Source organism: Cydia amplana, chromosome 9 (genome assembly GCF_948474715.1).
Source record: "Cydia amplana chromosome 9, ilCydAmpl1.1, whole genome shotgun sequence".
Lineage (NCBI taxonomy): Eukaryota > Metazoa > Arthropoda > Insecta > Lepidoptera > Tortricidae > Cydia > Cydia amplana.
Window position 1 is genome coordinate 12,088,767 of NC_086077.1, and position 12,984 is coordinate 12,101,750.

General features: G+C 36.0%; 2 protein-coding genes across 2 annotated transcripts; both read right to left on the reverse strand.

Moving 5' to 3' along the window:
* Window positions 1-3,269: 3,269 nt before the first annotated feature.
* On the reverse strand, window positions 3,270-10,023 carry LOC134650714 (CDP-diacylglycerol--glycerol-3-phosphate 3-phosphatidyltransferase, mitochondrial). Its single transcript, XM_063505647.1, has 7 exons — window positions 9,358-10,023; window positions 8,836-8,991; window positions 8,218-8,438; window positions 7,627-7,697; window positions 6,831-6,926; window positions 4,545-4,671; window positions 3,270-3,403 (listed from the first exon to the last, which is right to left on the reverse strand). The coding sequence occupies exons 1-7, from the start codon at window positions 9,950-9,952 to the stop codon at window positions 3,278-3,280; spliced, it is 1,392 nt and encodes a 463-aa protein (XP_063361717.1). The 5' UTR covers window positions 9,953-10,023; the 3' UTR covers window positions 3,270-3,277.
* Window positions 10,024-10,923: 900 nt separating this feature from the next.
* Window positions 10,924-12,720, reverse strand: LOC134650715 (probable isoaspartyl peptidase/L-asparaginase CG7860). The gene is made up of 6 exons (XM_063505648.1): window positions 12,500-12,720; window positions 11,907-12,103; window positions 11,694-11,807; window positions 11,413-11,581; window positions 11,227-11,328; window positions 10,924-11,136 (listed from the first exon to the last, which is right to left on the reverse strand). Exons 1-6 carry the CDS (start codon window positions 12,684-12,686, stop codon window positions 10,958-10,960), a joined length of 948 nt encoding a protein of 315 aa, XP_063361718.1. The 5' UTR covers window positions 12,687-12,720; the 3' UTR covers window positions 10,924-10,957.
* Window positions 12,721-12,984: the final 264 nt, after the last annotated feature.

A 12,984-nucleotide genomic window follows, 5' to 3' on the forward strand; every position in this document is an offset into this window, starting at 1 on the left:
CGGTCTCACTGAAAAGGGACTTCTATTGTCATTGTTGCCGAAGCTCCAAAATAAACATGACGCTTCGCGACGTAAGCTTTTACCACAATGAGAACCCTTTTTAATGAGAACGACACATATATACTTGGTCAACCAGATCTTGACAGTAGAAAAAGGCAGCAAATTTGAAAAATGTAGGCGCAAAGGGATATCGTCCCATAGAAAATTTGAATTTCGCGCCTTTATTTACTGTCAAGATTTGGTTGACCAGCTATATATGTTGATTTGTCGAATATTTGCCGCTATATATTGATTTAACAGTATTACTAAACAATTGTTAAGTGGTCAGCAACTATTTCTTGCTCAATTTATATGATTGCAATTATAATCTCAAATGATTATGCTCAAAAGAGAGTTTTTATTTTATGGGATCAATTATTTACGAATAATTGTTTGTATTCCGTGAGCCGCGGCGCGGCGAACACTAAAGTCTATTTTTTTATTCGGTAGACTAAAATGACATTTCATATTATGAAATGACATTTTATGTTCATATTATGAAATGTCATTTTAGTCTACCGAATAAAAAATAGATTAGTAGATATTTTAATTGTGCCTGATTCCTATTATTGTAATTTTAATTGTATACTTGTACTTGTAATCTAATCAAATGTCACAAAACGACTGAATTTTGTATAAATTATTGCAGAGTGTTTTTTTCATTTAATTTATTTTAAAATTATTTTAAGTGTGAATCGAGATAATTATTATTATGTGATTATACGAATGAAAATAAGAATGAATAATGATTAAAAATGATTGAAAAGCTTTATATGTGTATTCTTTAACATTTACCTCCCTAACACTGATTTAAACTTTCACGATTTTTACGCATTATTAAATTGTACAACGGGACTTAATCGCGTATCTAAGTTTTTAAGATTTACCTCCGACGTTAATAAACTTAGATACGCGATTAAGTCCCGTTGTACAATTTAATAATTTACCTCCCTATTGGTTAAGTGTTCGAGAGTGGCGCTATAGTGGGCTTACATATGATATTACCTAATGAGAGTAATGAGAAACGCTTTTAGCGATAGTTCCTTACTTCTTATGAAAACGGAGACCCAGCAATCATAGTTAGATAATAGTACATTATTGTCGAGGTTCGGAAGTAGCTACTTGCAGGCTGAGGATTCGTTTTAAACGGACGACCTTGGGAGTCCGTTTAATTGAATCCGAAGCCAGCAAGTAGCCTTCCAGCCGAGTCATATATAGTGCTTTTCTCAAAAATGGTGCAAGAAATAGAAATATTTTACAGAACTTACAGAAGCAACGTTCTAATTATCACAGAAAAAAATACAACTATTAAAAAAATTTGCTTGCCGCCTTTAAAAAAAAAAGAAGTGTATTTTTCTGCTGAAAATACGCCAACCTATTTGAGACACCTAAATAGTCGCGGTACCAACATTAAGCCTGTAACAGACTATCGCACCGCACCGCGACCTTGGAGCGTCGCACCCATAAGTGAGAGCGAGAAAGAGATATCTGTTTCTCGCTCTCACTTATGGGTGCGACGCTCCAAGGTCGCGGTGCGGTGCGATAGTCTGTTATAGGCTTTATAATAATAAGTGCTGATCATCTGTTTGGCTGTTTAAGGGACCTATGCCTTCATTTGATATGGCCATTTAAAGTTTTAAAAAGTTTGGAACTCGTTAAATAATGGAATTTGTATGCGACATTGCAGTCCCGAAATCGAGACTGCAATGTTTTTAACTTTTTAATTTTTTGAATGACCATAAACTACGCACTTCGCGACCTATTTTTTAACCGGCAACGTCGACTTTGCCGTCCATTTTTGAGAAAAAACATATGGATAGCGCTTTCGACGAATCGCAGCAATAGAAGAGACGATAAAATGACTGTTGAAATTGAAATATAATAAGTAGGCTTTGAAATACATCGAGAAAAGATTGGCTGGTGTACCTACATCTTTTCAACGCCAAAGATTCCTAAAATGTGACGTTATCTATGAAAAGGGACCTTATTGTCGATGGCGCTTACGCCATTATTAACTATGCTCCGATATAAATACAATGCCGCGCGACGCTGTGCGGCGTAAGCGCCATCGGCAATAAGGTCCTTTTCATAGATAATGCCCCAAATGGTTGTGCCTATATAGGCTACGAAGCGAGGTACAGTCAGCAGCGAAGTACATATACCACACATCTAAACAAACCTTTATTGTTGAGCGAATAATAGTGCACAAGCAGATCATTTTGAATCTCTCGCTCGCTTAGCTACTTCTGCTGCCGACTGTCTATGACTTTGTCGTAGACTACGCTGAGAAAAGCCTTCATGCATTAGTTGTGCATTCGATCACATACCACATAATAAACACAAAAAATCAAAGGGACAGTAAAACAACAATTTTAACATAACGAAGTCATTCATTTTCTCAACAAATACAACCATATTAAAGCTAAAATATTTTTCAAAACAATCTTAAAACGAAACGACTCACTCATTCTAAAAAAATGTACAACAATGAAAAATACGAAGTAATATATTATTATATGACTCATATTAACAATCAAATTAAGCAGATTTGTGTCATGAAATACGAGATTTTCGTAATACATTTATAGTAATGATTTACCGTTACATCGAGCTTACCTAGATATTTATAATTCTATCGTTTGGTTTCATATGCCGTCCCCGTATTCTCGTTTAAGTCGTAGTTTTTCCTAACAGCTATTCATCACATACATTATTTGAATAGGTAAAACAACATAATTTTCTACATAAGTGTTTAGTTCAGAAGAATCTAGTTTCAGTTATGTAGTTGTTACTCTGTATCAGGGATGTTGCGGATGCCGATTTTTTGACATCCGCGGATGCGGATGCGGATTTTTAAAGGCTCCGCGGATGCGGATGTCAAGATAGTACCATAAAAACGTCAAATATTACATTTTAGTAATTTTTATTTCAAAAAACCGGCCAAGTGCGAGTCGGACTCGCGTTCCAAGGGTTCCGTATATTAAGTCCCACTCACGCTAGACTGCTCATTTCTAATAGGTTTTTTTGGTTTATGACTAAATTACCTAGCAGTCTAGCACTTACGCCGATGCTAAGACGTTCCTGTACCGACCTGTTCCACATCCGCATCCGCATTAAATCCGCATCGATTTTATGCGGATGCGGATGTTGAAAATAATGCGGAAGTTCCGCGGTTGCGGATGCGGATGCGGATATTCGCAACATCCCTGCTCTGTATAAGAATGCCTGTCACCTTAGTTCAGAAGTATGACCGGAAGAGGCCGACAGTAGCGCGCACCCACAGCGGCGCCGAGCGCTCCTGCAGCTCGCGGCTGCACTCCGCCGCGTGCGCGTGTAGGAGACCTACTTCATTGTGAAGTTTTTCCTGTAGACAGAGTGGAGAGTCATAAGTGTGCGGAAGAAATTGTAAAACTTAATAATCCTATTAGGCGAAACCGGCCACCATCAACAAAAAATAGAGCAAAACAAGCAAAAAAACGGTCACCCATCCAAGTACTGACCCCGCCCGACGTTGCTTAACTTCGGTCAAAAATCACGTTTGTTGTATGGGAGCCCCACTTAAATCTTTATTTTATTCTGTTTTTAGTGTTTGTTGTTATAGCGTCAACAGAAATACATCATCTGTGAAAATTTCAACTGTCTAGCTATCACGGTTCGTGAGATACAGCCTGGTGACAGACGGACGGACGGACAGCGGAGTCTTAGTAATAGGGTGCCGTTTTTACCCTTTGGGTACGGAACCCAAAAAACGACAACTTCTAGAGTCTCGCGGACAGGATATCGTGTGGGCAGAAAAAAAAATCTTCAGTCGGTCCCTCAATACTGCATGAGGATAGTGACATCATGTCCTGTTGAAGACCAGGTTCCTCCATAGGGTTCTGTTCCCCGCCAAGAGCATGGCCTCGTGCAGTTTTATTTGCATAGGCATAGAGAAAAAAATACATAGATTGCTCACTCCATACATCAGTTTTAGTACCAAAAAGACTATTAGCATCTAGCATCGAGTAGCGGAACTATCAGTACTGCTACTTGACAATAGATGTAGCACCGACCGGAAAGTCTTATGCTGTTGAGATAAGACTTTCCGGTCGGTGCTACAGCTATTGTCAAGTAGCAGTACTGATAGTTCCGCTACTCGATGCAAGATGTAGACACTGAAATAGTAACTGATGTATGGAGTGAGCACTCTTGACTTACTATATTTCTCTATGGCATAGGTAAAAGTTACCTCCAAGTCGTCTATGTCCTACGGATGTTTCATCCAAAATGTATGAAAAGTCAAAACCCCGTGAGAGAGAGTATTATGCGTGCGTGAACTGTAAAGGGCAGAACCTACATATTGCCTTGAAGTGTCAATGTCAAGTTTAACTTTTGGTCAAAAGGTGGATTTTTCACCACGCCCCTACTGAAACTATCGTTTTCAAATAAGATTTTTATTTTTGTTTGGGACTCTCTGTTAGCCGTCAAAAATTGAAACACTAATTAATTAAGTATTCAACAATCACCTGTAGTTCCGACGAGACGGTGAAAATAGCAGCCTGCGCCTCGAGGTCGCGCTTGACCGAGCGCTCGCCGAGGTTCGCCGAGCCCACCAGCGTGGCCCACGGGACTCCGCTGCCGGGCGGGTAATACCTGTAAATAAAAAATTTAAGCATAATCTTATGTTAGTATTTCATTTTGCTTTAAGTATGTTTTTATTATAATTATTTGTTGTTAATATCATAGAGAAATATAAGTAAAGAAAGAGTGGTAACTTCATACATCAGTTTTCTTACAAAAACGCAAGTTATTTCGTAGTCGACATCTAGCATCAAGCTTATAAGATAAGAACTATATGTTCTGTGGTTCTGCTAGTTGACAATAGATGTCGCGGCAAACCATTGATATAGAATAAAGAACTGGATACCCAATCAGCCGCAAAAAATGGCCCCACAAAAGTAACGTTGCAATTGCAACAGATCACGCGTTACTTTTTCGTTTAGTCTTGTTGGAAACGCTCAAATGTGAAGTTGTCAACAATTACGAAATGTGCCGTTGAAATATGTAAAAATAACAATGATAAAACAAGGAAAAAGGATGGAATGTATTTCTTTCGGTTAGTTCTTTGGATAGCATTACATAATTTATGTAATCTGGTGGTAATTTTATGGTTTTGAATAAATTAATTTGTTAGTACCAAAGAAGGGATGTCAAGGAACAAAAATCTAATGAGTCGATGTGAGGTCAATATTTTTTTATATTTTTATATGGAATTCTTAAGGAATAATATTATGTTTAAATTCAAGATTTCCAAGAAAACCTATGCGACGTGCAAAGTGGACTGCTATTTAATTACCTATAGCAAGAGATAGGGGTGATGCAGTTTTAAACAAGGCAAAACGGCACTTGTGTCACTTGTGTGTTCGGCCTATTTCCCTGTTTCCGACATATACACCACCAATAAGGGCTTATATCGACTAAATGTAAATGCTAAACCTGTCTGAACACAGTGACAACCACAGGATTTTTTTTTATAAAGTATGGACTTTATAAAAAAAATCCAATCAGCACCTAAAATGTCCCCGTGCACCCGTGCGATGAGTAAATGTAGATCTAAAATACAGTTATTTTATTTAATAAGTTGAATTTATTTCAAGGAAATTTAGTATTTAAAGACGTATACTTACTTATTAAAAATTAAATTTGTTTGAATTTGAACCACGAATTAAATTTTATTTGAGCTCCCGATTAAATTAAATTAATTTTATTTATTAGGTACTTCAATTGGTTTTTCTGTACAGTAATACCTATTAAAGTGTACCAAAGTGACTCCATTCGTTCATTATTCTCGTTTGACGTTGTTTGACAGAAATACGTTACGTTTAGTGCCATCGGACTAAATTTTTTAACAGTGTTGGTACTTATGTTTGCAAGTTTGACACTTAATGCTTACGACATTAAGCTCTTTTCTGTACGAAACATTTATCTTGACTCAAAATTTACGTAAGCGTTTTTATCATCAATGCAAATGGTGCGAAAACGTCATTGGGATCCACATTTGTTGACGTTTTTGTTCTGCTTTGTGTATCTATTTCTTTTATATTAAGTCAGTGCGGCAAACTAAAACTCTAATGCTCAACAAATTTCAGCTAATATTATAACCGCTTATAATATTTGTAGTAAATTGTTTTGGCAGTACATTTTTCGTCAGTAGCGACATTTGTGACAGCTGATGCCAAGTAGCAAGTAGCGGTACTGATAATTCCACTACTTGACGTTAGATGTCGACTACGAAATAACACGCGTTTTGGTAAGAAAACTGATGTATGGAGTTACCTCTTTCTTTAGGGCTCATTTAGACGGCGTGCGTTTTAGTTACATTGCGGACCATTGAGGTTACATCAATTCAGCCGATCAATCAAATGACGCAATGTAATGCTAATGAAACTCGCATGCGAGTTCTCGCACCATCTAAATGAGCCTTTACTTATCTCTATGGTTAATATGGAAGAGTAGGTAGCGGACGGTAGGTCGCGGGTCCAAACTCCAATGAGTACCACCGTTCACACTGTTAGCTGACAATTCATAAATTGCATAGACAAGTGCCATCAATAGTCACATTCGGTATAGGAAAAACAATAAAAAAACAACCAGCCAAATCAATGCATTTCCCCTCTGGAAGGTCAGATCAATTATTGGGGTTTGCCAATCGGACCACAGATTTGTGAGCCGGTACAGTGAAGGGGATCTCTTTGAGTATAAAAATGCTCCAGCCTTTTGCTGCATGCTGTTACAATGTAGTGATAATTTACCATAAACCCTTTGCGTGGAATGTCCAGTCTGGTCGTTCATACTCCAACATTTGCACCCTGTTTGTTTGATTAGACGCCTCTACTCGATTCCAGAATCTGAAACATTTAAATCATTACTGGTTTTGATTTTTTAAATTTTAAATCAAATCATTCACAAACAAAAAAAGAAGGGTTGTAATTACTATAGTAGTGTCTTCAGTTTTTGTTATGTTAAAAAGAACTGTGTAATGAATACTAAGACATTTTTTTCTAAATGGAATAAGTCTTATTCGTCTATGACGACTAATAAGAAATGGAATTCCCTCCCGTCGACTATTCCCTGAGATCCTGGCTGATATTATGTATCTGCCAGGAATAACGTCTCTTCAGAGAATAACGGTGTCATTTTCAACCAAAAGGGATATTGTCGGATAAGGCAAGGCACTATTCCCATAAAGCTTCAATTTGAAATCAACCTTATCGACGACCGACAACGTGGTTCCTTTTAGTTGAAAACGTCACAAATTCTCGTAGTTCATTACTGAACTCGTGAGCGTCACCTTATGTACTTCCACTCAGGTGAAACTAGAATCGCTATTCAGTGAGTAATTGAGAATTATAATTAATTTTAAAACTAGCGACCCGCCCCGGCTTTGCACGGGTTAACAATTTATACAAAAACCTTCCTCTGGAATCACTCTATCTATTAAAAAAAACCGCATCAAAATCCGTTGCGTAGTTTTAAAGATCTAAGCATACCTACATAGGGACAGCGGGAAGCGACTTTGTTTATACTCAGTGACTAAATGAAACTTACTTTCTTGCTATCAGGGAATATGCGTGAGGAATGCCACCTGCGGGCCCTGAAGCCCCCATAAATCCGTTTGCCTGGAAAACACAAAATCAATTTTAAATTTACGGTATACATAACTATATATGTCATGTTTATTTACGTAATTAGAAAATGATATTAAGCGCTTCCGTATGTCAAAGAGAAATTTTACCCAAAAGATAACTTTATCATAACTTGTCTAAAATTGTATTTACAAACGCCTTTGTTTCCCATAAAGTTATAAGTCATAATGTATTGTTTGTCATATTATCATTAGTCATAAAACTGAAACCGTTAACTTTTCAGGATTTTCGTAAGGTTGTCCTATAGATAGGTTAGTTTAAGTTAGGTTTGTTTTATGGCAGTCATGAAAAGTGACGCGTTTCTGAAACAAATGAATTATGACAAACGAAAATGCGGGCTAACAATACATTATGACTTAAAACTTTTTGGGAAACAATAGAGACCCTATACAAACTTTATCCTCTAGCATCCCACTGTCCTAACACATTTTGTACTAGATTTTCTGGTATAGCTGAGTCATAATGCAAACTAATTTGTATGATAGGTACTCACATTGGGATGAGCCATCAATAAACTAATGTTTGCTTTGCAATCCTTCAGCAGAGTGTCGGCATACTTTCCAGTCAAGTTAAAATAGCCAGTGGCCAGTCTGATGAGAGAGTTGGCTGGAGCGGAGCCCAGCAAGCCCTGCGTCACTCTTTCATCTTGCCGGACATCAAACTCGCCCATTTGGATTAGAGGAAATACCCATGTGTCCTTATTGGGATCTGAAACTGAATATAAAATGATTAATATTGCTTGTCATCTGGGTAATGTTGCAAAATATCTATGAATTCTCTACTTACAGCTTTTTTCAAACATATACATATAATAAACAAGCAACAGGCCATAACTTTATCTGCATAAAATTTTTTAGTTGCACTGTTTGCAGATTCTTACTTTAAACAAACTTATCAAATATAATAAGATATTTTGTATGATTGAGTAAAAACACACAAACTTTTATAATATTAGTCGAACTAAATGTTTTTCATTGCAACCACCTTGACATTATTATGTTTGGCCCTATGGTTCACTGGTAGAGAATGCCATATGTCGTTTAGTCTGCCTTATGTACTTTTTTGATGTGCAATCAAGTTTAAAATTAATTAATTAAGATTATTTTCTTACCACTAGATAAAGTGCTTGAATACTGCTTATTATGCCATCTCTCAATGAAGTTAATTATCTTCTCATTTACTTCCTGAGTCACTGCTTCTCTTGAAGCAAACTTATTTTCAATATAACCATCCTTTACACATCTTTTGCTGTAGTTACCCATTTCATCTGAAAAATAATTTATATTATTAAGAGGATGGAATATTCGTGTTTTAACTAATTCACTCTTTATGAGGCTGACATGTTCACATAGTGTTCAAAGCCTCAATAAATATCAGATTGAAAAAAAAACTAATTCACTCAACCATGACTACTGAATCAAACAATACACCTACTTAAATAATCTTTCTTCTTCCTTTTCTTAAACAAAATAATGATTGAATTTAAACTGTTGTGAGACATACTAACATTAAAATAATGATTTTTAATTAATTTATAAAATAATGTACAAAAAAACACTCAAACACGAACAAACCATTAAAATTTGTAAGTAAACAAAAGGAACAAAAAATATACAACTTACATAATAGTTACCTATAAGTTCACAATAAAAATCAGCCAAGTCTGCATCCTGGATTTCAATATACCGGTCCTGTCTCCTCTCAAAGTAATCATTGGAACAATTGGCCCCGCTCAACAGTACCGAGTCATCAGCTATATACAGTTTCATGTGCTGAAGACCCACAATCTCATTATACCTGGCTGGCAGAGCCTTGGACCAAGATCCGTGAAGACGAGGTGTTTGATATAAATAAATATTACACTGATCTGGAACACTTGTCAAGAATTCTTGTAATAAGCTCCGTGAGTTTACCCCACCTCGTGTTCCTCGCTGATAGTCCAGCAAAACACTCAATTTCAACGACTTATTCCCCATCATATTTTCCTTTGTCACTTTCAACAAATCCTTTTCCAGAGCCCCCGTTCCTATATATAAACTAGCCACCGATATCCGACGATTAGCTGTTTTAAACCTTTCATATAAAGAATCGTAGAACTTCCGCGGATCAGTAATTATATTGATTTTGGACGCGTTTACAGCAAAACATGGTGCCACACTATATAACCAGTTAAAGTAATGCAATTCAGCTGCTTTAAATCTTAAAGTTAAGTTACCGTTAATTAACATATTTATTTTATAATCATAAAGTGAAATAATCTATAAAATAAGCAGAGAAAGAATTCTCTCAATCTGCCATGATAATTGAATCTGTTTGTCAAAAACATATGACTGTCACCTCTCTTGACAGCTACGCAATAGGGAAAAAAACCGGCATTTAACGTAAAGTAATATCGATACCTTGAAAAACGTTCGGTGAGTTCATAATCCATAACCAATGAGCGGACCTTACAAAATTTGATTTTAAACAGTAAATATTATTATAATATATTCTTTGTTTAAAACACCTTAGTTATAAATGTTAAGTTAATTTTACGGACTTTGCAAAATAATTACAAGAAGTCAAAACAAGCTATGTATTACAACAAATCACTAACAAAATTTAAATTGTTATCAATCATTTCAATCAAACCAAATAAAAATATAAGTTCTCAAAATTAGGTACACTAATTAATTTGTAAGATATTCCGTTCTGTCCTCAAATCAATAGAGTCTGGCTAATGAAAGTTGAGCCTGAGATTTATTTAAAACTTTTTATATGGCAATTTTTTTCCTATCAAATAAGCTGTCAGTTTCAAGCTGTCATTTAATTTCATAGTAATTTTATTGCCAGGTGCGGTTTTTATTGAAATTCCCGCGTTATCTCAGGCTCAACTTTCATTAGCCAGACTCTATGTATTGCTCTTTTGTTTACTTATAGCATCTAGAACAAAATCTAGAATCAGCAAAGCGTTTCAAATGGGCATAACGGTTCCACTTGGGTTCCACGCATTTGGCGGTACCTCTGAGACACCACCGCGATGTTTTGGGGCATAGGCTATAATTAGGAAAATATTATTCCACTCGGGCCTTAAAATTAAATATAAACAAACAAAAGTGTTTTTATTCGCTTAAATAATTTTAAATTCCAATACATTGTGCTTGTAAAAGAAAATATTTTTTTTTTTCAAAAATATATTTTAGTATTGCCTTAGTTAGTGTATGTAATATGTAGATATATACATAGATATACATTCATTTGCAATCTGGACAATATTTGTGTACAAGCACTTGTCCAGGTTCAATGCCATAAAATATTGAACCATCTTTAATATACGCCCATGACATTCGATTTGACGAAAAGTGGACTCCAATATCTCCATTCTTGGACAAAGTTATTGCGCCAGCAGTATTCTTTAAACGAGCTGTCATTTCTGAAACAAGAATATGTACGTAGTTCATTAATTACTTTTCTGATACCACTGCCAAAAACATAAATTAATTAGGGTTCAGTGAAGCGTTACCGTTTACAGCATTCCGCGTTGCTACATCAGCTTGAGTTCCGTCTCTCATTTTGTTTACAATGGTATGAGCGAGGCAAAATTTAAGGATTGTCTCTCCATGTCCTAAAACAAAAACAAAAAAAGTTATAAATAGAAATAGCTAACACTTAAATTGAAACAGGTGTATTAAATATCTAATTTTATTGCCTGTGGTTGATACGCCGCCTACGTTGTCATCGGCGTAAGTTCCACTGCCGATTTGTGGCGTGTCACCAATTCGGCCAACAGCTTTCCCACTCATGCCTCCGGTGCTCGTAGCTACAGCTATGTGACCTTCAGCGTCTATTGCTACAGCTCCAACTGTTCCTACACCGCCCTGTAATGAAAATAGAGATCGATAATCCTGAGTAAGGCACAAAATACGTAAAAAAAAGTATAATTTCGGCCAGTTTCATGTAGCATTAGCATTTATAATTTACGGAATTTACCTCGTCTGCGACCCCAATTTCAGTCCTGGTATAGTCACCGTCTTTTAATATTTTATGTAGAGCCGCTTTAGCGTTTTCCGATATAAGAGACTCGGGTGGCACTGTTTCAAAACCCTAAAATGATAGGTCATTATTTTAATAATATTAAATACATATACATCGCGCACTGCGTGTTGCTGTGTATACGATAAGGTAAAAAAAATGTCTATTAACCTTCTCTAGAGCGAACAATTTAGCACCTTCAGCACCGAGTAAACTGTGAGGAGAATCAGTCAAAACTTTATGCGCAATGCTTATTGGGTGCAAAAAATCTTTAATCAGAGTAACAGCACCAACATCCAAGTTTTTACCGCACATTATGCTAGCTTCCATCTCCACCTCACCACGAAGATTTAAAACAGAGCCGTAACCTGAAAAGTTCGTCATATTTTTTTATTATTTTTGTAAATAGATCCTTTTACAATCAATATTTAAAAAAAGGTTGTAGTGATAAGACCGCAAGTTATAACGTTTATATCATTTACCTACTATGTCATATTATGAATGAATGCAAAAGTAACTCAGTCAATCTGTCTGTCCGTTACTTACCTCTTCGTGCTTAAACCGCTGAACCGATTAAGATGAAAATTGGTATGGAGATGGTTTGAAGCCCAAGAAAGATACATAGGATAGTTTATACATGTATTAACAATCATTATCATCTCACGCAGACGAAGGCGCGAGCAGAAGCTAGTTGCTTATAATGTAATCTGTATGTTTTTGTTGTAATTAAGGATACTTATTACTAATAAAAGAATTAGTTATACCTGCATTGAAGTTCTCATCCAACTCCATAGAAACAACGGCAGCCTCTACGGCCTCAAGAGCGCTGCCACCCCTTTCCAAAACTTCGTGGCCGATAGTCACAGCTACTCGCATCCCGTCTAATTTACCTTGCACGCGATTTTGGGGAATATCCCCGGCTCCACCGTGTACAATAATGATTGGCTTCATTTTAAATAATTATTCTAGGATTAAGTTGCGTATTTTTATCTGTTATTAAATACTACAAGTACATATATGGTCCAGCAACTTAACAAGATAAATTACACAATGAAATTATGTTCTGGAACTAATATCGTTATCAAAATTGATAACAATAAAGCTCAGTACACAGATGTTATTTGTATAAGATAATAAATATAAATAACTGTTGTTTATACACTTGCATCGGTACTTATAAAGAATAATACAGGAAATAGATAAGTTAATCGATATTCACTTAAATTATAACTACCAAACACAAAGTTAT